The sequence below is a fragment of the Aquarana catesbeiana genome, linkage group LG13 (genome assembly GCF_042186555.1).
Source record: "Aquarana catesbeiana isolate 2022-GZ linkage group LG13, ASM4218655v1, whole genome shotgun sequence".
Taxonomy (NCBI): domain Eukaryota; kingdom Metazoa; phylum Chordata; class Amphibia; order Anura; family Ranidae; genus Aquarana; species Aquarana catesbeiana.
The window spans coordinates 222,887,489-222,909,392 of NC_133336.1; the positions used below are offsets into that span (position 1 = coordinate 222,887,489).

Here is a 21,904-nt window from a genome sequence, read left to right on the forward strand (position 1 = left end):
TATTAGGGGGAGGGGTTCGGGTCAGTATTAGGGGGAGGGGCTCGGGTAAGTATTAGGGGGGGCTCTGGTAAGTATTAGGGGGAGGGGCTCAGGTAAGTATTAGGGGGAGGGGCTCTGGTAAGTATTAGGTTGAGGGGTTCGGGTCAGTATTAGGGGGAGGGGCTCTGGTAAGTATTAGGTTGAGGGGTTCGGGTCAGTATTAGGGGGAGGGGCTCTGGTAAGTATTAGGTTGAGGGGTTCGGGTCAGTATTAGGGGGAGGGGCTCTGGTAAGTATTAGGGGGCCTGCTGCACACAGAAGGTTTTTTTTTATCTTCATGCATAGAATGCACCTTCTCCTTTAACAACCCATTCAGTTTGCAGCAAATCAGGCACTTTATAGGCGATTAGTAGATATAAATAGGATTGCACAGTCGGATTGTATATTGGATGGTCTCCTTTTAAAGCAGATTGTACAATTAGATTGTAACATGTGTGGCCAGTTTAACCTCTTCACAACCACACTATAGCTGAATGACGGTTACAGCACGGCCGCACATTGCCGGGGGGGGGGGCATGGTATGACGTCCTCCTGTGATCACACCTCCCGCACGCCCCCTGCAGGCCGGCACTGATCTGTGATCTCCAGGTGTCCTCCGCTGATTACAGATCGGGCTAAAGAGCCAATCACAGCTGATCACAATCTAAACAGGATTTTCCGGTTATTGGCATTCCTCTCCTCTCCTCTCCGTCTGACAGCGACCGAGGAGAGCCGATAACTGGCAAATCCACACCGGGGCCTTCTACACTGATCATCAGTGCGGCCCCAACAGTGCCCACCAGTGATTCCTGTCATTGCCGCCCATCAATGCCCCCTATCAGTGCCACTTCATCCGTGCCCACCAGTGATTCCTGTCATTGCCCCTCAGCACCGCCTATCAGCGGCCATGATTGCCGCCCATCAGTGCCCAATATCAGTATCGCTTCAACTGTGCCCACCAGTGATGCCTATCATTGCCGCCCAACAGTGCCCCCTATCAGTGCCACTTCATCCGTGCCCACCAGTGCTTCCAATTGGTGCCCACCAGTGATGACTATCATTGCCATCTATCAGTGCCCCATCATTGCTGCCCATCAGTGCCACTTCATCCGTGCCCACCAGTGCTTCCAATCTGTGCCCACTAGTGATGCCTGTCATTGCCCCTCAGCATCGCCCATCATTGCCCCCCATCAGTGCCACATATCAGTGCAGCCTATCAGTGCCACCTATTAATGTAGCCTCATCAGTGCAGCCTATCAGTGATGTCTCAGCAGTGCCCCTATCAGTGCCACTTCATCCATGCCCACCAGTGATGACTATCATTGCCGTCTATCAGTGCCCCATCATTGCCGCCAATCAGTCCCCCCTATCAGTGCCGCTTCATCCGTGCCCACCAGTGCTTCCAATCGGTGCCCACCTGTGATGCCCTGTCATTGCCCCTCAGCACCGCCCATCAGTTCCCCATTATTGCCCCTCATCAGTGCCACTTATCAGTGCCGCCTCATAAGTGCAGCCTATCAGTGCCCATCAATGCCGCCCATCAGTGCTTCCAATCTGTGCCCACCAGTGATGCCCGTCATTGCCCCTCAGCACCGCCCATCAGTGCCACATATCAGTGCCCATCGGTGGAGGAGAAAAATTATTTATTTACAACATTTTATAACAGAAATAAAATTTTAATAAAAAATAAAAAATACCCCCCTCCCCCCCAGTGGTGAATAAATACCACCAAAAGAAAGTTCTGTCTGTCTCTAAAAAATGATAAAAATCTCCTCTGTGTCCAAATGTTACATGACCGAGTAATTGTCATTCAAAGTGTGAGAGCAGGAAGGGGGGGAGGGGAGCCGTTCTACAGAAAATTATATTATAATGTGATATTTGTTACAAAATGAGGAAATCTACAAATCCCCACCTCACATAAATCACTATAAAGAGGGAATAACACAACAAACCGCAAATATCACCCCCCCCCGGGGACTGTACATTGTGACCCCCCCCTCCCCCGCTATAATGAGACACGCCCCCCTCGCTGAGTATTACTGGTGTCCGTTCCCACAAAGTTACAATGTACAGTCTGATCGCTGGGGGAGGGGAGACTGAAGAAATGACTCCTCCCCCTTCTACAAAGTTACAATGTACAGCCTGATCACCTGGGGAGAGGAGACTGAGGAAATGCTTCCTCTTGGCTACTACAAAGCTACAATATTCATGAACTGACAGGTTCACTTTAAAGGAAACCTTTAGACCCCATTAGGTCGCAGGTTATTTTTTTTTATGGTCCCCCAGAAGATCTGAATAAAAAAAGCAGCTCTGGTTGCAGCGCTCACCTCCCCCCCGGAGCTGTCCCCGGCAGTACTTCCTTTCCACCACTAGATGTCCTCAGTTACCCTGTTTGAATGATGCCCCACACTGTTCACTCCAGAAGACTGAGGACATACTGTGAGTGCGGGGTGTCATAGATCCGCCCCCTGAAGGTCTTCACCATGATGTCATCACGCCAGCGGCGCACTCTGCGTCACAGGAGACCTCTCCGCACCGGAGCCGAGGACCTCGCACATCATGTGATCTACCTGAAGCCTTCTGGAAAAGATAAGTGTACAAAAAAATAGGCGGAGTTCACCTGGAATTGGGTGTAAATGCTGCACACATTTGTCTGGGGAAAGCTGGCAGTGCACGGGCCCATTCACAGCACCGCGGGGCGCTGACGTGCATGTGCCAACGCGCATGCGCCAACTTGCAGGGCGTTACGGAAGCCTATTAAAAAATATAGGTGAGCTGCCAATGCCAAAAAACCAGTAGATGCAACGTGGTGCAACGCACGTCCCATCGGCAAGGTCCTTTGGGTACCATCCAGAATGAGCGGCATTGCGGCACACCAACACATGTTGGGCCCCAATCCCCCCATGCCGTTCATGTATTGTATGTAATCAATCAGACCTTATTACCATGTGCGGCAAGTGTACCGCGCCTCTGAAAAGCGAACTGTGGTGGTTTGCGCACCGACAGCCTATAGAGGTGGATGCAGACGCAGCGGCTGCGCGGTCACATGGGCGGGTGCAGGGATCTGAACGCATGCACTGAGCCCCGTGTCCGCGCAGCCGCTGCGTCGGCATCCAAGGTGGACGAACACGCAGCAAAAAAGCGGCTCAGCATGGAGGATGGGGCTGGGCGCCCCGTGTGAATGAGCCCTCTAGGTTTACACCACGTGTGTGTTCGGGGGGAGGCGAGGGGGGACTCAGGGGGTGAGGAGGGACCCGGGGGGAGGTGAGGGTATTCCCATGGGGTGAGGAGGGACCCAGGTGATTAGGAGGGACCCATGGGGGGAGGATCCATGGGGTGAGGAGGGACCCAGGAGGTGAGGGGGGATTCATGGGGTGAGGAGGGACCCATGAGGTGAGGAGGGACCCGGGGGAGAGCTGAGGGTGGATCCATGGGGTGAGGAGGGACCGGGGGGGAGGTGAGGGTGGACCCATGGGGTGAGGAGGGATCCATGGGGTGAGGGTGGACCCAGGAGATGAGGGTGGATCCATGGGGTGAGGAAGGACCCATGGGGTGAGGAGGGACCCGGGGGGAGGTGAGGGTGGACCCATGGGGTGAGGAGGGACCCATGGGGTGAGGAGGGATCATGGGGTGAGGAGGAATCATGGGGTGAGGAGGGATTATGGGGTGAGGAGGAATCATGGGGTGAGGAGGGATCATGTAGTGAGGAAGAATCATGGGGTGAGGGTGGACCCATGGGGTGAGGAGGGATCCATGGGGTGAGGTTGAACCGGGGGGGTGAGGAGGGATCCATGAGGTAAGGGTGGACCCAGGGGGTGAGGAGGGACCCATGGGGAGGTGAGGGATCCATGGGGTGAGGGTGGACCCAGGGGGTGAAGAGGGATCATGGGGTGAGGAGGGATCCGGGGGTGAGGAGAGATCATGGGGTGAGGAGGAACCCATGGGGTGAGGAGGGATCCATGGGGTGAGGAGGGACCCATGGGGAGGTGAGGGTGGACCCAGAGGGTGAAGAGGAATCATGGGGTGAGGAGGGATCCATGGGGTGAGGAGGGATCATGGGGTGAGGAGGGACCCATGGGGTGAGGTGGTGTCATGGGTTGAGGGTGGACCTGGGGGGGTGAGGTGGGACCCATGGGGTGAGGAGGGATCATGGGGTGAGGTGGACCCTGGGGGGGGTGAGGGGGACGGGGATGACGGAAGAATTCCAGGATTGGGAGGAGGAGGCGGGGGAGGGGCGAGGCTGGAAGTGACTCAGATTTCAAGGGTTGGTCCTTCTCTAAGGAAGGAGTTCTCTGCTGACGGCTCACATTGTGCAGACCGACTCCGAGCCGCACCGTCCTCCTCTTCTCTATCTGCCCCAAAGGTGAGTCCTCCTCGTCATCCTCATCTTTCACTTCTTATATTCCCGCCCCCCATACACGTGGCGAGACCAACGGACGCCAAATATCGGCGCGTTTCCTGTCCGTTGGGCTCGTTCTGAGCGTTTCACCCCAATGTTTCCCAACTCCAGTCCTCAAGGCGCCCCAACAGGTCATGTTTTCAGGCTCTCCATTATTTTGCTCTGGTGATTTGATCGGTTTCTCTGCCTTAGTAATTCCCACAGCCGGTTCATCGGAGGGAAATCCTGAAGACGTGACCTGTTGGGGGCGCCTTGAGGAACACGGGAAGCCTTAACCCCTTACAGCCAATCAAAAGACCGATATCTATCTGCTAGTTATTACTGCGTTCCGTAAACGCCAACTTTGTGGAAGGATCCTCGTCTGCAGCTGCAATGGGTGGGGCAGGTTGGAAAATTTCAGTCAGTTCCCCGTTGTTTGCTGCAGATTCGTTGACAGGTCATGGGGGGGGGTTGGTGGATTCGCAGGGAGGAGAAATGAAATGAGCCCCCTTCACCTGTCTATACATTGCGGGTCGTTGCATGCGCCTGGACGCCATTCCGGTCCCCTAGAATTGATGGGGGGGGGGAGGGGGAGGTCGCCCCAGAAGTTTCTAGAACAGTGAAGGTGAGCGATTTATTGCAGCAGGAAATGTAAAATGCAAACGGATATAATGTCGCAACCTTTTATTTTTCATATATTAATTAGCTCCCATTTTTAATTTTTTTTTCCATATCGCCCCCCCCCCCCAAAAAAAAAATATTGCACTCTTACTCTCCTAAGAGGGCGGGGTTTGACTGTCAATCATTGCGCCTGCAGAGCATCACTGACAGCGCAGGGATACAATCGTTACAATGTTGCAACTTTTATTTCTAACCAATCGCATTCATTGCCTCGCTTTCGGTCTTTTTAGCTCTTTACTTTCGCCGCTGCGCACCCCAAAATGTGCTCTGACTTTCGTTGGAGGGCGGGGTTTGTGGATGGGTTCGGGGGGGTCGGTTAGCGCTTTCGCTGTTGCGTGCCCCCAAATTGCGTTCTTACTTTCATTGGAGGGCGGGGTTTGTGGATGGGTTTGGGGGGGGCCGGTTAGCACTTTACTTTCGCCATTAGGTGCCCTCAAATTGCACTCTTACTTTAGTTGGAGGGCGGGGTTTGTGGATGGGTTTTGGGGGGGGGCGGTTAGCTTTTTTGCCACTGGGCACCCCCAAATTGCGCACTTACTTTCATTGGAGGACGGGGTTTGTGGATGGGTTTGGGGGGCGGTTAGCTCGTTAGCTCTTTCGTCGTTGCGCGCCCCAAATTGCGCTCTTACTTTCATTGGAGGGCGGGGTTTGTGAATGGGCTTGGGCCGGTTAGCTCTTTTGCCATTGGCCGCCCCCAAATTGCGCTTACTTTCCTTGGAGGGCGGGGTTTATGGATAGGTTTGGGGGGTCAGCCCTGTCGCCATTGGGCACCCCCAAATTGCGCTTTTACTTGGGCGGGTTTGGGGGGGCGGGCGGTTAGCTCTTTCGCCGTTGCTCGCTCCAAATTGCGTTCTTCCTTTCGTTGGAGGGTGGGGTTTGTGGATAGGTTTGGGGGGCGTTAGCTTTTTCGCCATTGGGCGCCCCAAATTGCGCTCTTACTTTCGTTGGAAGGCGGGGTTTGTGGATGGGTTGGGGGGGCGGTTAATTCTTTACTTTCGCCGTTGCGCGCCCCAAGTTGCGCTCTTACTTTTTTAAAAGGGTGGGGTTTAATTATCAGTTACTGGGGGTGGTCTGCAAACGGGTTTGGGGGGGCGGTTGCGTCCGCAGAGTGTTGCCGACCACGCAGGATTGAAAATCATTACAATGTTGCAACTTTTATTTCTAACTGATCACATTAATCTCCTCGTTTTGGCTCTTTATTTTTGCCGTTGCGCGCCCCAAATTGGGTTCTTACTTTCGTTGGAGGGCGGGGTTTGTGGAGGGGTTTGGGGGCCGGTTAGCTCTTAACTTTCGCCGTTGAGCGCCCCCAAATTGCGCTCCTTTGTTGGAGGGCCGGGTTTGACTATCAGTCGCCAGACGGCTTTGGGGGGGGGGGGCGTTTGCGTCGCTTACAACGTGCAATTAAAAAATGGTTACAATGTTGCAAACTTTTATTTCTAACTGATCGCAATAATCGCCTCATTTTCGGTCTTTTTAATTCTTTACTTTCGCTGTTCTGCACCCCAAATTTGCATTCTTGCGTTCGTTGGAGGGCGGGGTTTGATTATTGGTCACGAGAGGTTTGCAAACAGGTTGGGGGGGGGGGCTGTTGTTGCGTCTGCAGAGCAACGCCGACCACAGACGATTAAAAATCATTACATTATTGCAACTTTTATTTCTAACCGATCGCCTCATTTTCGGTCTTCTTCGTGCTTTCCTTTCGCCGAAGTGCGCACCCCAAATTGCGTTTTTTAAAATTTTCGTCGGAGGGTGGGGTTTGATTATCGGTCGCCGGGGGGGGCGGTGTGCGGATGGGTTTGGGGGTCTGCCAACCATGCAGGGGTTGACATACGATAACGACACGGGTGATTGGCACGGTCTTGGATTAGTTAATTTTGATGATGTCATCAGAAAAGCGCAGGCAGGCCGGACAGGTGCGGTGTTGGGGGGGGGGCGGGTCAGGAAGGGGTTAATGAGAGACTGGAGAAGTGTTGCGAAGACGTGTTGTGCACACACAGGCGGGACACACCCTGCACTCAGCCCACAGACCGCACTCCCTGCGATCGCTCAGCCCGCTTAACCCCGTGCGTGCCGGGAGACACGGCGGAGCCCGCTGCGCCAATTTTCTTAATTATTCTATTAAATCATTGTCTGTTATGGAGGACTGAGTGTTCCTTACAGGATCCGTCCCACCTGAAAGTCACGCAACTTTTGTAGGTGGGTTCTGATAGGCTGGGTCACCCCCTTTGCCGCCCCAATTCTCACCCACTTTGGGGTTTTGCCCCTCCGACCCCACCGGTTGCGTCCTCCAGGGACGGCAGGAACTTATTTATTGATTATACAGGATTTATATAGCGCCAACAGTTTGCACAGCGCTTTACAATATAAAGGGAGGTAATACAGTTACAATGGAAGAGGGTTCGGGGGGGGGGGGGGGGGCTGTGGTCCTCAGAGCTTACAATCTAAAAGGCAGTGTCACAGGAAACCGTTAGGTGGTTCATCTATGCAGCCTCCGCCCAACCCTGACCTGTCGGTGACTGTGCCGCAGGATGACGATGTATCCGGACAATGCAATGTAGATAGGAGTTCTGTGGTTTATAGTCATTGCTAAGTAGTCAGCTGTGGAAAATCAGCAGTTCAGGGGCATTTTTTTAATGGAATCTTTGACTGTAGCAGATAATGGGAGTGGCAGATAGGGGTTCTCCATGGAAGAGGCAATCTTTAATGGAGGTCAGATTTCCCTTAAAGGGGACACTCTGTGCAATGGTAGTAACGGTCTTCTCTTATAACGGACAGATGGCCGCAAGTATAGAGTCCATGCGAGCCACACCCAGGAAGAGAAAATCACTGTGTGCTTCACGCTTAGGGTTGCCACCTCATCCCTTTAAACCCAAACACATATTATTACACAGGGTCTGAGGCTGATTAAGGTGGTAATTAAACTCACTTAGTGCCTTATCTGCATTTAATTAGCCTCAGAACCTGTGTAATTCATATGTGTTCGGGTTTAAAGGGATGAGGTGGCAACTCTATCCATGCTGGCTACTCTGCCCCGCCCATAATTATTACACCGTATTTTTATCCGGAGTGTGGGGTTACCACCATCCCTGTTCTGAGTTCCCAGGTCTGTACACCCGCTGTGCTCATTATGAGGGGTTCCCACCATCCCTGTGCTGAGTTCCCGGGTCTGTACACCCGATGTGCCCATTATGAGGGGTTCCCACCATCCCTGTGCTGAGTTCCCGGGTCTGTACACCCGATGTGCCCATTATGAGAGGTTCCCACCATCCCTGTACTGAGTTCCCGGGTCTGTACACCCGTTGTGCCCATTATGAGAGGTTCCCACCATCCCTGTGCTGAGTTCCCAGGTCTGTACACCCGATGTGCCCATTATGAGGGGTTCCCACCATCCCTGTGCTGAGTTCCCGGGTCTGTACACCCGATGTGCCCATTATGAGAGGTTCCCACCATCCCTGTGCTGAGTTCCCAGGTCTGTACACCCGCTGTGCCCATTATGAGGGGTTCCCACCATCCCTGTGCCAGGGTTCCATTAGCGTTGGTCTAGGGCAGCCCTTCATTAGAGCTCCACCTTCCCTCTGACCAGTGTTGAGTTCATCCTCCAGGCTGGGGTCTGTTGATGGAATGATGAGTGGGGTGCGGTCCTAATTACTGGGATGTTTGGAATGGATTGGAGGAATGCCTGAACCAATAACCGCGCCTGGCTGACACTGACACGGAGGGACTCCAGGGAGGGGGTGGGGTGGACCTTGAGGCCACTATCTCCTAATTGTCTGCAAAACTGACAATCAAAGCCGTTATCTACCTGCCAACAAACATTAAACTTTCCCAGAAACAATGTCCATTGTATTTGTTCTGATCTGCACTGTGTGTCATAAACCGAACCCCCACCTGTCCATCTCTGGGGCCCCTGAATCCCTCCGTCCTCAGGGGACCTGAATCTATCCATCTTCGGGTCCGGTTCTACAGTGGGGGGAAATAATGATTGTCTCCCCTGCAGATTATGTAAGTTTGCCCACTTACAAAGAAATGAAGGGTCTATAATTTTTATTATTGGTGCATTTTATATAATAGAGAAAGAATATCAACCAAAAATGCAGAAAAAGACTCATGCTTTAAATGGAGTTGCAGTTCAGTGAGTAAAATAAGTATTTCATCCCCAAGCAAAACATGACTTAGTAGTTGGTGGAGAAACCCTTGTTGGCAAGCACTGAGGTCAGATGTTTCTTGTAGTTGGTGACCAGGTTTGCACACATCTCAGGAGGGATTTTGGTCCACTCCTCTTTACAGATCTTCTCTAAATCTTTATGGTTTCTTGGCTGTCTCTTGGCAACTCGAAGTTTCAGCTCCCTCCATAAACTTTCTATAGGATTAAGGTCTGGAGACTGGCTAGGTCACTCCATGACCTTAATGTGCTTCCTCTTGAGTCACTCCTTTGTTGCCTTGGCGGTATATTTTGGGTCATTGTCAAGCTGGAAGACCCATCCATGACCCATCTTCAGTGTTCTGGCTGAGGGAAGAAGGTTCTCATCCAAGATCTTACAATACATGGTCCCATCCATTGGCCCCTCAATGAGGCAAAGTCGGCCTGTACCTTTATCAGAGAAACAGCCCCAAAGCATCATGTTTCCACCTCCGTGTGTGACTGTAGGGATGATGTCCTTAGGGTCTTAGTCAGCATTTTTCTTCCTCCAAACACGGCGAGTCGAGTTAATGACAAAGAGCTCAATTTTGGTCTCATCTGACCACAGCACTTTCTCCCCAATCCTTCTCTGAATCATTTAGATGTTCATTGGTATGACTGTACATGGGCCTTCTTGAGGAGGGGGACCTTGAGGGAGCTGCAGGATTTCAATCCATGGCGCGTATTGTGTTACCAATGGTTTGTTGGTGACTGTGGTCCCAACTGCCTTGAGATCATTCACAAGCTCCTCCTGTGTAGTTCTGGGCTGATCCCTCACTTTTCTCATGACCACCCTCATCCCATGAGGAGAAATCTTGCATGGAGCTCCAGACCGAGGGCGATTGATGGTTATTTTGTATTTCTTCCATTTGCGAATAATCGCTCCAACAGTTGTCTCCTTCTCACCAAGCTTCTTGCTGATGGTCTTGTAGCCCATTCCAGCCTTGTGCAGGTCTACAATCTTCTCCCTGACGTTCCTCTGACAGATCTTTGGTCTTCCCCATGATGGTGAGGTTTGAATGGAAGAGATTCTGTGAACAGGTGTCTTTTATACACATAACCAGTTGTCGTTCGGAGAACCTTCTTACATTGACAGGACTAATCTGTGGACCACATGAGCACCTACTGTAGCCAGTCTGTGGGGGGCAGAATTATTGTTGGTTGGTAGGGGATCAAATACTTATTTTACTCACTGAACTGCAACTCCATTTATAACATTTGTATAATGTGTTTTCTGGATTTTTGGTTGATATTCTGTCTCTATCATATAAAATACACCTATGATAAAAATGATAGACCCTTCATTTCTTTGTAAGTGAGCAAACTTACACAATCTGCAGGGGATCAAATAATTATTTTCCCCATTGTATCCAACTCCAGGCCCCTAAATCTATCCATCCTTGGGGCCCCTGAATCTATCCATCCTTTGGGCCTCTGAATCGATCCATCTCTGGGGCCCCTGAATCGATCCATCCACGGGGCCCTTGTTCAGACATTTCCTGTTATATGACTCTGTCACATGGGCGTTCCATCACACATCGCACAGACATTGCCCCCTGGTGTCACCATCAGGAATGCCGCCCTGAGAAATTCCACCACTGGAATGCATGCAGACAGGAAGTGGTTGCAAAGAGGCCTCAGGGTCGGTTCACACTAGGACGACTTGGGATCCGACTTGTAAGCCCTCAAGTCGCCCCAAGTCGCTTTACTGTGAGATTTACATTACAGTGAATGAGAGCGTCTTAATTGACATTACTGAAGTCGCTCCGACTTCAGAGCATACTACTTGTACTACTTGGATCCGACTTCTAGGCGACCTGTACCATAGAAATCAATAGAAGTCGCCTCCAAGTCGGATCTCCATCTATATTGAAGCGACTTTACAGTTAAAAAAATTAGTTTGCCCAGGCAAACCCCTCCCTCCCAGAGAGCTGATTATTCTGTGATTGGCCACAGCCAAAGTCGCCTGTCCTGGAGGCAACTTGAAGTCGCGTTGTAAATTGCTTAAAGTCGCGCTGAAGTCGCGTTGAAGCCGCGTTGAAGTCGCCTTGCAAAGTTGCGCTGAAGTCGTGTTGCCCCTGTGTGAATCGAGCCTCAGAAGATCAGCAGCAGTGAGAGGGCAATTGTTTATGATTCCCTCTCAGCTGTATATCTGCATACCGCAAAGAATTCCCGGAATGTGTGATATGTGTGTGCTGAACTCTGGATGGGTTTTATTGTCAGATCAATGTACAACCCCCACCCTCCCTTCCCCCACAGAGATTGCATTGTCAGTCCTGAGAAGGAAAGGTCATGTAGGGATAACATTAAAGTGTAAGCTCCTCTGGTACAGAGAATGATGTGATTGACTCTGTACAGCACTGCGGTATATGTCAGAGCTATATAAATGTATAATAATAATAGTGTGTGACTGTGGGGGGATGGGACATTAGGGGAGTGTAAGCTCCTCTGGTGCAGAGACGAAAACAATTCTTGGTGTCTCACATTATTCTGTAGGCTTGTAGATCCCGTGGTAGGTCTGCAGATCTCATGGTAGGTCTGTAGATCTCATTGTAGGTCTGCGGATCCCATGGTAGGTCTGCGGATCCCATGATAGGTCTGCAGATCTCATGGTAGGTCTGCAGATCTCATGGTAGGTGTGCAGATCCCATGGTAGGTGTGCAGATCCCATGGTAGGTGTGCAGATCCCATGGTAGGTGTGCAGATCCCATGGTAGGTGTGCAGATCCCATGGTAGGTGTGCAGATCCCATGGTAGGTGTGCAGATCCCATGGTAGGTGTGCAGATCCCATGGTAGGTGTGCAGATCCCATGGTAGGTGTGCAGATCCCATCCCATGGTAGGTCTGCAGATCCCATGGTAGGTCTGCAGATCCCATGGTAGGTCTGCAGATCTCATGGTAGGTCTGTAGAACTCATGGTAGGTCTGTAGAACTCATGGTAGGTCTGTAGATCTCATGGTAGGTCTGTAGAACTCATGGTAGGTCTGTAGAACTCATGGTAGGTCTGTAGAACTCATGGTAGGTCTGCAGATCTCATGGTAGGTGTGCAGATCTCATGGTAGGTGTGCAGATCCCATGGTAGGTGTGCAGATCCCATGGTAGGTGTGCAGATCCCATGGTAGGTCTGCAGATCTCATGGTAGGTCTGCAGATCCCATGGTAGGTCTGCAGATCCCATGGTAGGTCTGCAGATCTCATGGTAGGTCTGCAGATCTCATGGTAGGTCTGCAGATCTCATGGTAGGTCTGTAGAACTCATGGTAGGTCTGTAGATCTCATGGTAGGTCTGCAGATCTCATGGTAGGTCTGCAGATCTCATGGTAGGTCTGCAGATCTCATGGTAGGTCTGCAGATCTCATGGTAGGTCTGCAGATCTCATGGTAGGTCTGCAGATCTCATGGTAGGTCTGCAGATCTCATGGTAGGTCTGCAGATCTCATGGTAGGTCTGTAGATCTCATGGTAGGTCTGTAGGTGGTCACACGGGTGGAGGGAATAATGGGAGTACATAGGTTGTCCCCACACATGGTCACAGCCCCGCCCTGATCTAGCACTGATATAAATGTAAATGACTCCCCAATCAGCCTCTACATTATACAAGTCTTGATTATTTTCAAAGAAAAGTCAACATAAAAAAAAATATAATTTATATACAGAGAGTGAGATTTATTAAAACTGGAGCATTCAGAATCTCGTGCAGCTGTGCATGATAGCCAATCAGTTTCTAAGGATAGGTGGTTCAATCAAGCTTTGACAATAAAACTTGGAAGCTTATTGGTTACTATGCACAGCTGCACTCAGTATTAAATTGCAGCACCTGGTGATATTGATTGCAGTGTTATAGAGAGGAGAGGCTGGATTCCATCATGGATACTTCTTCAGGTAAATCAGACAGATTTTATGTGATAAACCAACACAAAGTGTCACATAATTGTGAAGTGGAAGGAAAATGATAAATGATACAAATAAATATGTGAAAAGTGTGGGGGGGACATTTGTATGGCGCCCCCCGGAGTCAATACTTTGTAGAACCCCCTTTCTCTACAAGTCTTTTTGGGGATGTCTCTACCAGCTTTGCACATCTAGAGAGGGACATTTCTGCCCATTCTTCTTTGTAAAATATCTCAAGCTCTGTCAGATTGGATGGAGAGCGTCTGTGATCAGCAATTTTCAAGTCTTACCACAGATTCTCAATGTGATTTAGGTCTGGACTGTGACTGGCCCATTCTAACACATGAATATGCTTTGATCTAAACCATTCCATTGTAGCTCTGGCTGGATGTTTCGGGTCGTTGTCCTGCTGGAAGGTGAACCTCCACCCCAGTCTCAAGTCTTTTGCAGACTCTAACAGGTTTTCTTCTAAGATTGTCCTGTATTTGTCTCCATTCATCTTCCCATCAACTCTGACCAGCTTCCCTGTCCCTGCTGAAGAAAAGCATCCCCACCACATGATGCTGCCAACCACCATGTTTCACGGTGGGGATGGTGTGTTCAGGGTGATGTTCAGTGTTAGTTTTCCCCACACAAAGCGTTTTACTTTTAGGCCAAAAAGTTGAATTTTGGTCTCATGTGACCAGAGCACCTTCTTCCACATGTTTGTTGTGTCCTCCACATGGCTTCTCACAAACTACAAACAGGACTTCTTATGACTTTCTTTCACCAATGTCTTTCTTCTTGTCACTCTTCCATAAAGGTCAGATTTGTGGAGAACACGACTAATAGTTGTCCTGTGGACAGATTCTCCCACCTGAGCTGTGGATCTCTGCAGCTCCTCCAGAGTTACCATGGACCTCTTGGTTCTTCTCTGATGAATGTTCTCCTTGCCCGGCCGGTCAGTTTAGGTGGACGGCCATGTCTTGGTAGGTTTGCAGTTGTGCCATACTCTTTCCCTTTTCAGATGATGGATTGAACAGAGCTCCGTGAGATGTTCAAAGCTTGGGAGATTTTTATATAACCTAATCCTGCTTTATACTTCTCCACAATTTTATCCCTGACCTGTCTGGTGTGTTCCTTGGCCTTCATGATGCTGTTTGTTCTCTAAGGTTCTCTAACAAACCTCTGAGGGCTTCGCAGAACAGCTGTATTTATACTGAGATTAAATGACACACAGGTGGACTCTATTTACTAATTAGGTGACTTCTGAAAGCAATTGGTTCCGCTAGATTTTAGTAAAGGGGGCTGAATACAAATGTCCCCCCCCCCACACTTTTTCACATATTTATTTGTATCATTTTTTTTCCACTTCACAATTTTGTGCCACTTTGTGTTGGTCTATCACATAAAATAAAAATGAAATACATTTACGTTTTTGGTTGTAATATGACAAAATGTGAAAATTTCAAGGGGTGTGAATACTTTTTCAAGGCACTGTATGTCAGAGCTATACACATGTATAATAATAATAATAGTGTGTGACTGTGGGGGGAGGGGACATTAGAGTGTAAGCTCCTCTGTACAGAGACTGATGTGACTGTGGGGGAGGGGACATTAGAGTGTAAGCTCCTCTGTACAGAGACTGATGTAACTGTGGGGGGGGGAGGGGACATTAGAGTGTAAGCTCCTCCGGTACAGAGACTGATGTGACTGTGGGGGAGGGGACATTAGAGTGTAAGCTCCTCTGTACAGAGACTGATGTGACTGGGGGGGGGGGGGCATTAGAGTGTAAGCTCCTCTGTACAGAGACTGATGTGACTGTGGGGGAGGGGACATTAGAGTGTAAGCTCTTCTGGTACAGAGACTGATATGACTGGGGGGGGGGGAGGGGACATTAGAGTGTAAGCTCCTCTGTACAGAGACTGATGTGACTGTGGGGGGAGGGGACATTAGAGTGTAAGCTCCTCTGGTACAGAGACTGATGTGACTGGGGGGGGGGAGGGGACATTAGAGTGTAAGCTCCTCTGTACAGAGACTGATATGACTGTGGGGGGAGGGGACATTAGAGTGTAAGCTCCTCTGTACAGAGACTGATGTGACTGTGGGGGGGAGGGGACATTAGAGTGTAAGCTCCTCTGTACAGAGACTAATGTGACTGTGGGGGAGGGGACATTAGAGTGTAAGCTCCTCTGTACAGAGACTGATGTGACTGTGGGGGGAGGGGACATTAGAGTGTAAGCTCCTCTGTACAGAGACTGATGTGAGTGGCTCAGTGATCTCTGTACAGCGCTGTGGTATATGTCAGCACTATATAAATGTATAATAATAATAATAGTGGTGTGTTTCTCTGTGTCTCACGTTATGCGGTAGGTCTGTAGGTGATCACACAGGTGGAGGGAGAGATCGGAGTACATAGGTTGTCCTCATGTCAGGTCACAGCCCCACCCTGACATAAATGTAAATGACACTCCAATCAGCCAAAGTTGTGTCAATGAGATCCCGGAGATTTATACAAGTCTTGTTTTTCTTTGGCTCCACCTACAAAAAATATATATATATATATATAACACCCTCACAGTATAAACTGCAGCAGCTCGGGGATCTGATTGCACGTTATATATAGGAGAACTTGGATACCATCATGGATCCTTCTTCAGGTAATACAAGCAATGATAATATAATAATAATATTATGAGTAGAATGTAATGATGAGGCCCGGTTCACAGTACTGAGACCTGTCCACTGGTCCCGATCATTTGGTGGAGGGGGGATTATGGTGGGGGGTTGTTTTTCAGGGGTTGGGCTCGGTCACAGTTCCAGTGAAGGGAACTCTTAAGGCGTCAGCATACCAAGACATTTTGGACAATTTCATGCCCCCAACTTTGTGGGAACAGTTTGGGGATGGCCCCTTCCTGTTCCAACATGACTGCGCACCAGTGCACAAAGCAAGGTCCATAAAGACATGGATGAGCGAGTTTGGGGTGGAGGAACTTGACTGGCCTGCACAGAGTCCTGACCTCAACCCGATAGAACACCTTTGGGATGAATTAGAGCGGAGACTGCGGGCTAGGCCTTCTCGTCCAACATCAGTGCCTGACCTCACAAATGCTCTTTTAGAAGAATGGTCAAACATTCCCATAGACACACTCCTAAACCTTGTGGACAGCCTTCCCAGAAGAGATGAAGCTGTTATAGCTGCAAAGGGTGGGGCCAACTCAATATTGAACCCTACGGACCAAGACTGGGAGGCCATTAAAGCTCATGTGCGTGCAAAGGCAGGCGTCCCAATACTTTTGGTAATACAGTGTATATATACTGTATATACAATATCTATACATATAGGTACTTCTGTCCTGTAAGGTCTGTTGTGGTGTCAGTCTATTGGCATCTTGGGTTCAGATCTGGAATTTGAAATTCACGGTTTAATGACTCTGCACACAGACAGACGCGTACAATCCCCCAATGACCCATCATGAGTGCGCACTTTTTACTGGCCGCCTTCCCGTAGAATCCATTTTCCCAGCAGATGAGGATGATCTCAGCCATTAGTCTCCATTTAGATGTTCCTCTGTACACACAGCGACTACAACCTCCTCCACCTCCGCAGCGAGCACTTTATGATAATCAATGGAGCTGCTAAAGGGAACGTTAACCCCCTTTGTGTGCTGACCATAGGTTGGGGGAAGGGATGAAGTTTGGGCGACACATTCTTGGGTGGTTATTGGTGACCTGGGCACAGAATGGGAGAACTTCGTGACAAAGTTATTGCTTAGCTTAGTATCATCCACAAATACAGAGATTGAACTCTTTATCCCATCCTCCAGGTCGTTATGAACAAAATAAATAGGATTGGTCCCAGCACAGAACCCTGGGGGACCCCACTACCCACCCCTGGCTATTCTGAGTACTCCCCATTTATCACCACCCTCTGAACTCGCCCTTGTAGCCAGTTTTCAATCCATGTACTCACCCTATGGTCCATGCCAATGGACCTTACTTTGTACAGTAAATGTTTATGGGGAACTGTATCAAATGCTTTTGCAAAATCCAGATCCACCACGTCTACGGGCCTTCCTTTATCTAGATGGCAACTCACCTCCTCATAGAAGGTTAGTAGATTGGTTTGGCAAGAACGATTCTTCATGAATCCATGCTGATTACTGCTAATGATATCGTTCTCATTACTAAAATCTTGTATATAGTCCCTTATCATCCCCTCCAAGAGTTTACATACTATTGATGTTAGGCTAACTGGTCTGTAATTCCCAGGGATGTATTTTGGGCCCTTTTTTAAATATCGGTGCTACATTGGCTTTTCTCCAATCAGCTGGTACCATTCCAGTCAGTAGACTGTCAGTAAAAACTAGGAACAATGGTCTGGCAATTACTCGATTGAGTTCCCTAAGTACCCTCGGATGCAAGCCATCTGGTCCCGGTGATTTATTAATGTTAAGTTTCCAAAGTCTAATTCTAATTCTGTCCTCTGTTAACCATGGAGGTGCTTCCTGTGTTGTGTCATGAGGATAAACACTGCAGTTTTGGTTACTGAAGCCCCCCGATTCACTCGTGAAGACTGAGGAGAAGAATAAATTCAATACCTTCGCCATCTCCCCATCCTTTGTAACCAGATGTCCTTCCTCATTCTTTATGGGGCCAATATGGTCTGTCCTCCCTTTTTTTTACTGTTTACATACTTAAAGAATTTCTTGGGATTTTTTTTGCTTTCCTCCGCTATGTGTCTTTCGTGTTCTATCTTAGCGGTCCTTATTGCACCCTTACATTTCTTGTTGCATTCTTTATAAAGTCCGAATGCTTATGATGATCCCTCAACCTTGTATTTTTTTGAAGGCCTTCTCCTTTGCTTTTATATGCATTTTTACATTGGAGTTAAGCCATCCAGGACTTTTGTTCGCTCTTTTAAATGTATTACCCAATGGGATGCATTGGGTAATGCCCTTATTTAATATGCTCTTAATGCAAACCCATCTCTCCTCCGTGTTCTTTGTTCCTAAGATTTTATCCCAATTCATGTCTTCTAGCAAGGTTTGTAGTTTAGGGAAGTTGGCTCTCTTGAAATTCAGTGTCTTTGTATTCCCCTTATGTTTCCTATTTGTGTGATTTATACTGAAGCCAATTGACCTGTGATCGCTGTTTTCCTAAATTGCCCCGTATTTCCACATCCGTGATCAGGTCTGTACCCCGTCCAATCATAAACCTGAATCTACATATTTTATTCTTCCTACAGGAAATCAAAATTTGTTACTTAATCTGACCGTACATCCGTGTCAGCCTGTCCTCCATTCAGATTCTTGTAAATGGTCATCTGTGACGGGTTCTCTTTAACGGTAGGGATCAGTCATAAGGAGTGAAAACTCACCTAGATGTCTCAACGAAATGGAAATATCATGGCACCAGTCCTTGGCACTCAGTGGTGGTTGTCCATGATTGGGGCTTTATGGATGGAGTTGGGGGGCCCTCCAGTTTCGGATGTTATTATAAGTGAATAATTAATGTCTTATTGTCTTTACCGCCTCCATGGAAACGGTTGGACTGAACTCTCTCGCCGTCTCTTGCAGAACTCCACACAGACTCCGCAGACATGGGCGTCCCATCACAGATGGAGCAAGCTATGGAGAACATCATGTTCACCTTCCATAAGTACGCCGGGGACAAGAACTACATGAGCAAGGAGGACCTGCACCACCTGATGGAGAGCCAGTTCCCTGAATTCCTCAAGGTGAGTTCCCATCCCCCCAACGAAACCGCTGCAGATGGCAACTTTCCATTCCCTCTACAATCCTTCATGATGATATATGAGAAATGCATCTACAGTTTCCTTTTATTTTTCAAGTTGGGGTTGTATATGGTAGGGGATTATGAGGTTGGGGTGTATAGAGTTGGGGATGCGTAGGGTTGGAGTTGCATAGGGTTGGGAATGAATAGGATTGGTGTTCTACAGGGTTGGTGTTGTATAGGATTGGGGATGTGTAGGATTGGTGTTGCATAGGGTTGGGGATGCATAGGGTTGGGAATGAATACGATTGGGGTTGCACAGGGTTGGGGTTACATAAGGTTGGAGTTGCATAGGGTTGCAAATGAATAAGATTGGTGTTCTACAGGGTTGGTGTTGTATAGGGTTGGGGATGTTTACGATTGGTGTTGGATAGGGTTGGGGTTGGATAGGATTGGGAATGAATAGGATTGGTGTTCTACAGGGTTGGTGTTGTATAGGATTGGTGTTGCATAGAGTTGGTGTTGCATAGCGTTGGTGATGCATAGGGTTGGGAATGAATAGGATTGGAAATGAATAGGATTGGTGTTGTAAAGGGTTGGGGATGCATAGGGTTGGGGTTGCATAAGGTTGGAGTTGCATAGGGTTGGGGTTGCATAGGGTTGCAAATGAATAGGATTGGAAATGAATAGGATTGGTGTTCTACAGGGTTGGTGTTGTATAGGGTTGGGGATGTTTACGATTGGTGTTGGATAGGGTTGGGGTTGCATAGGGTTGGATATGAATAGGATTGATGTTCTACGGGGTTGGCATTGTATAGGGTTGGGAATGAATAGGATTGGTGTTCTACGGGGTTGGTGTTGGATAGGGTTGGGGTTGCATAGGGTTGGATATGAATAGGATTGATGTTCTACGGGGTTGGTGTTTGTATAGGGTTGGGAATGAATAGGGTTGGTGTTCTACGGGGTTGGTGTTGTATAGGTTTGGGAAAGAATAGGGTTGGTGTTCTACAGGATTGGTGTTGCATAGGGTTGGGGATGCATAGGATTGACATTCTACAGGGTTGGTGTTGTATAGGATTGGGGATGTGTAGGATTGGTGTTGTATAGGGTTGGAGTTGCATAGAGTTGGGAATGAATAGGATTGGTGTTCTACAGGATTGGTGTTGTATAGGTTTGAGGATGTACAGTATATACTCAGGGTTGTATAGGATTGGGGATGTGTAGGATCGGTATTGTATAGGGTTGGGGAATGAAAAGGGATCATATGTGATTGTCGGCGATCGGTACAACCTACTAAAGGAAACCATAAAGCCGATAGTAAATATCTGGGAATCCATCGGCTTATCTCCAGCTTGTTCTCACACCCTCCAACATCCAGCTCCTCCATGTCTCCTCCTTTTAGGATCAGCGCCCTCTGCGCCTCTTGCAGGCCTCATCTTGCCCCGACTAATCTGCGGGCGACGCCCTCTGCTGGGTGTGAGGTGACACAATGAGCGCCATTCACAAGACATTGCGCAATTCGACAACAAGATGAGCGGTGGGGGGGGGGGGGTTGTAGCACATTCCTTCCGTATCCCGGAGGGAAGACTGCCAGCACAGGAGTATTGTATCATCCTATAGTATATGTTATATCCTATCATTAATAATATACCTATATTACATCTGATCATCTTGTCGTCTGATATTTTTGTTGATACATTGTAGTATTTTGTTATATGTTCTTCTTCCTTCCATTAACCCCATATTTTTTTTCTCCCTCGCTCCCCCTCAGAATCAGAACGACCCCCTGGCAGTGGATAAGATAATGAAGGATTTGGATCAGTGCCGCGATGGGCGGGTCAACTTCCACAGCTTCTTCTCCCTCATCGCCGGCCTCACCATTGCCTGTAATGACTATTACTGTAAGCACATGAAGGGCCGGAACTAAAGAAGCCCCGCCCACAATCGACCACCAATCTCGCCATTCCCATTGCCGGAGGGGCTCCGAAATCTGTTAATGCTTTCCAGTCTACCTAACCCGTGTCCAATCCCGTAATAAACGTTCCGTGTTTTGTACCATCCGTGTCCATTGCTGTGTCTGGTGTGCACACTATAAATATTATTAAAGGGTCTCTTTACAAAGGTTTTCACCCAGGATTCACACCACTTTTACACCGCATCCACCCAGGATTCACACCGCATTCACCCAGGATTCACTCTGTATTCACACCGCATTTACCAAGGATTCACTCCGCATTCACACCACTTTCACCAAGGATTCACTCCACATTCATACCGCATTAACCAAGAATTTGCACCGCATTCTTTCAGGATTCACTCTGTATTCTCTCTACATTCACACCGCTTTCACCAAGGATTCACTTCGATTTACCCAGACTTCGCACCGCATTCACCCAAGATTCACTCCACATTCACCCAGGATTCACACTGCATTCACCCAGGATTCACACTGCATTCACCCAGGATTCACACTGCATTCACACCGCATTTACCAAGGATTCACTCCGCATTCACATCACTTTCACCCAGGATTCACACTGCTTTTACCAAGGATTCACTCCACATTCATACCGCATTCACCCAGAATTCGCACCGCATTCATCCAGGATTCACTCCGTAGTCACTCCACATTCATACCTCTTTCACCCAGGCTTCACTCCGCATTCACCCAGGCTTCACTCTGCATTCACACAGGATTCACTCTGCATTCACCTAGGATTCACTCCATATTCACACCGCATTCACCTAGGATACACACCGCATTCACTTAGGATTCACTCTGTATTCCCACCTCATTTACCAAGGATTCACTCCGCATTCACATCGCTTTCACCCAGGAGTCACACCGCTTTCACCAAGAATTCACTCTACATACCGCATTCACCCAGAATTTGCACTGCATTCATCCAGGATTCACTCCGTATTCACTCCACATTCATACCTCTTTCACCCAGGCTTCACTCCGCATTCACACAGGATTCACTCCGCATTCACCTAGGATTCACTCCATATTCACACCGCATTCACTTAGGATTCACTCTGTATTC

General features: G+C 48.8%; 1 protein-coding gene across 1 annotated transcript; it reads left to right on the forward strand.

Moving 5' to 3' along the window:
* Window positions 1–4,240: 4,240 nt before the first annotated feature.
* On the forward strand, window positions 4,241–20,912 carry LOC141116774 (protein S100-A10-like). Its single transcript, XM_073609200.1, has 3 exons — window positions 4,241–4,380; window positions 18,701–18,861; window positions 20,629–20,912. Exons 2-3 carry the CDS (start codon window positions 18,724–18,726, stop codon window positions 20,782–20,784), a joined length of 294 nt encoding a protein of 97 aa, XP_073465301.1. The 5' UTR covers window positions 4,241–4,380; window positions 18,701–18,723; the 3' UTR covers window positions 20,785–20,912.
* Window positions 20,913–21,904: the final 992 nt, after the last annotated feature.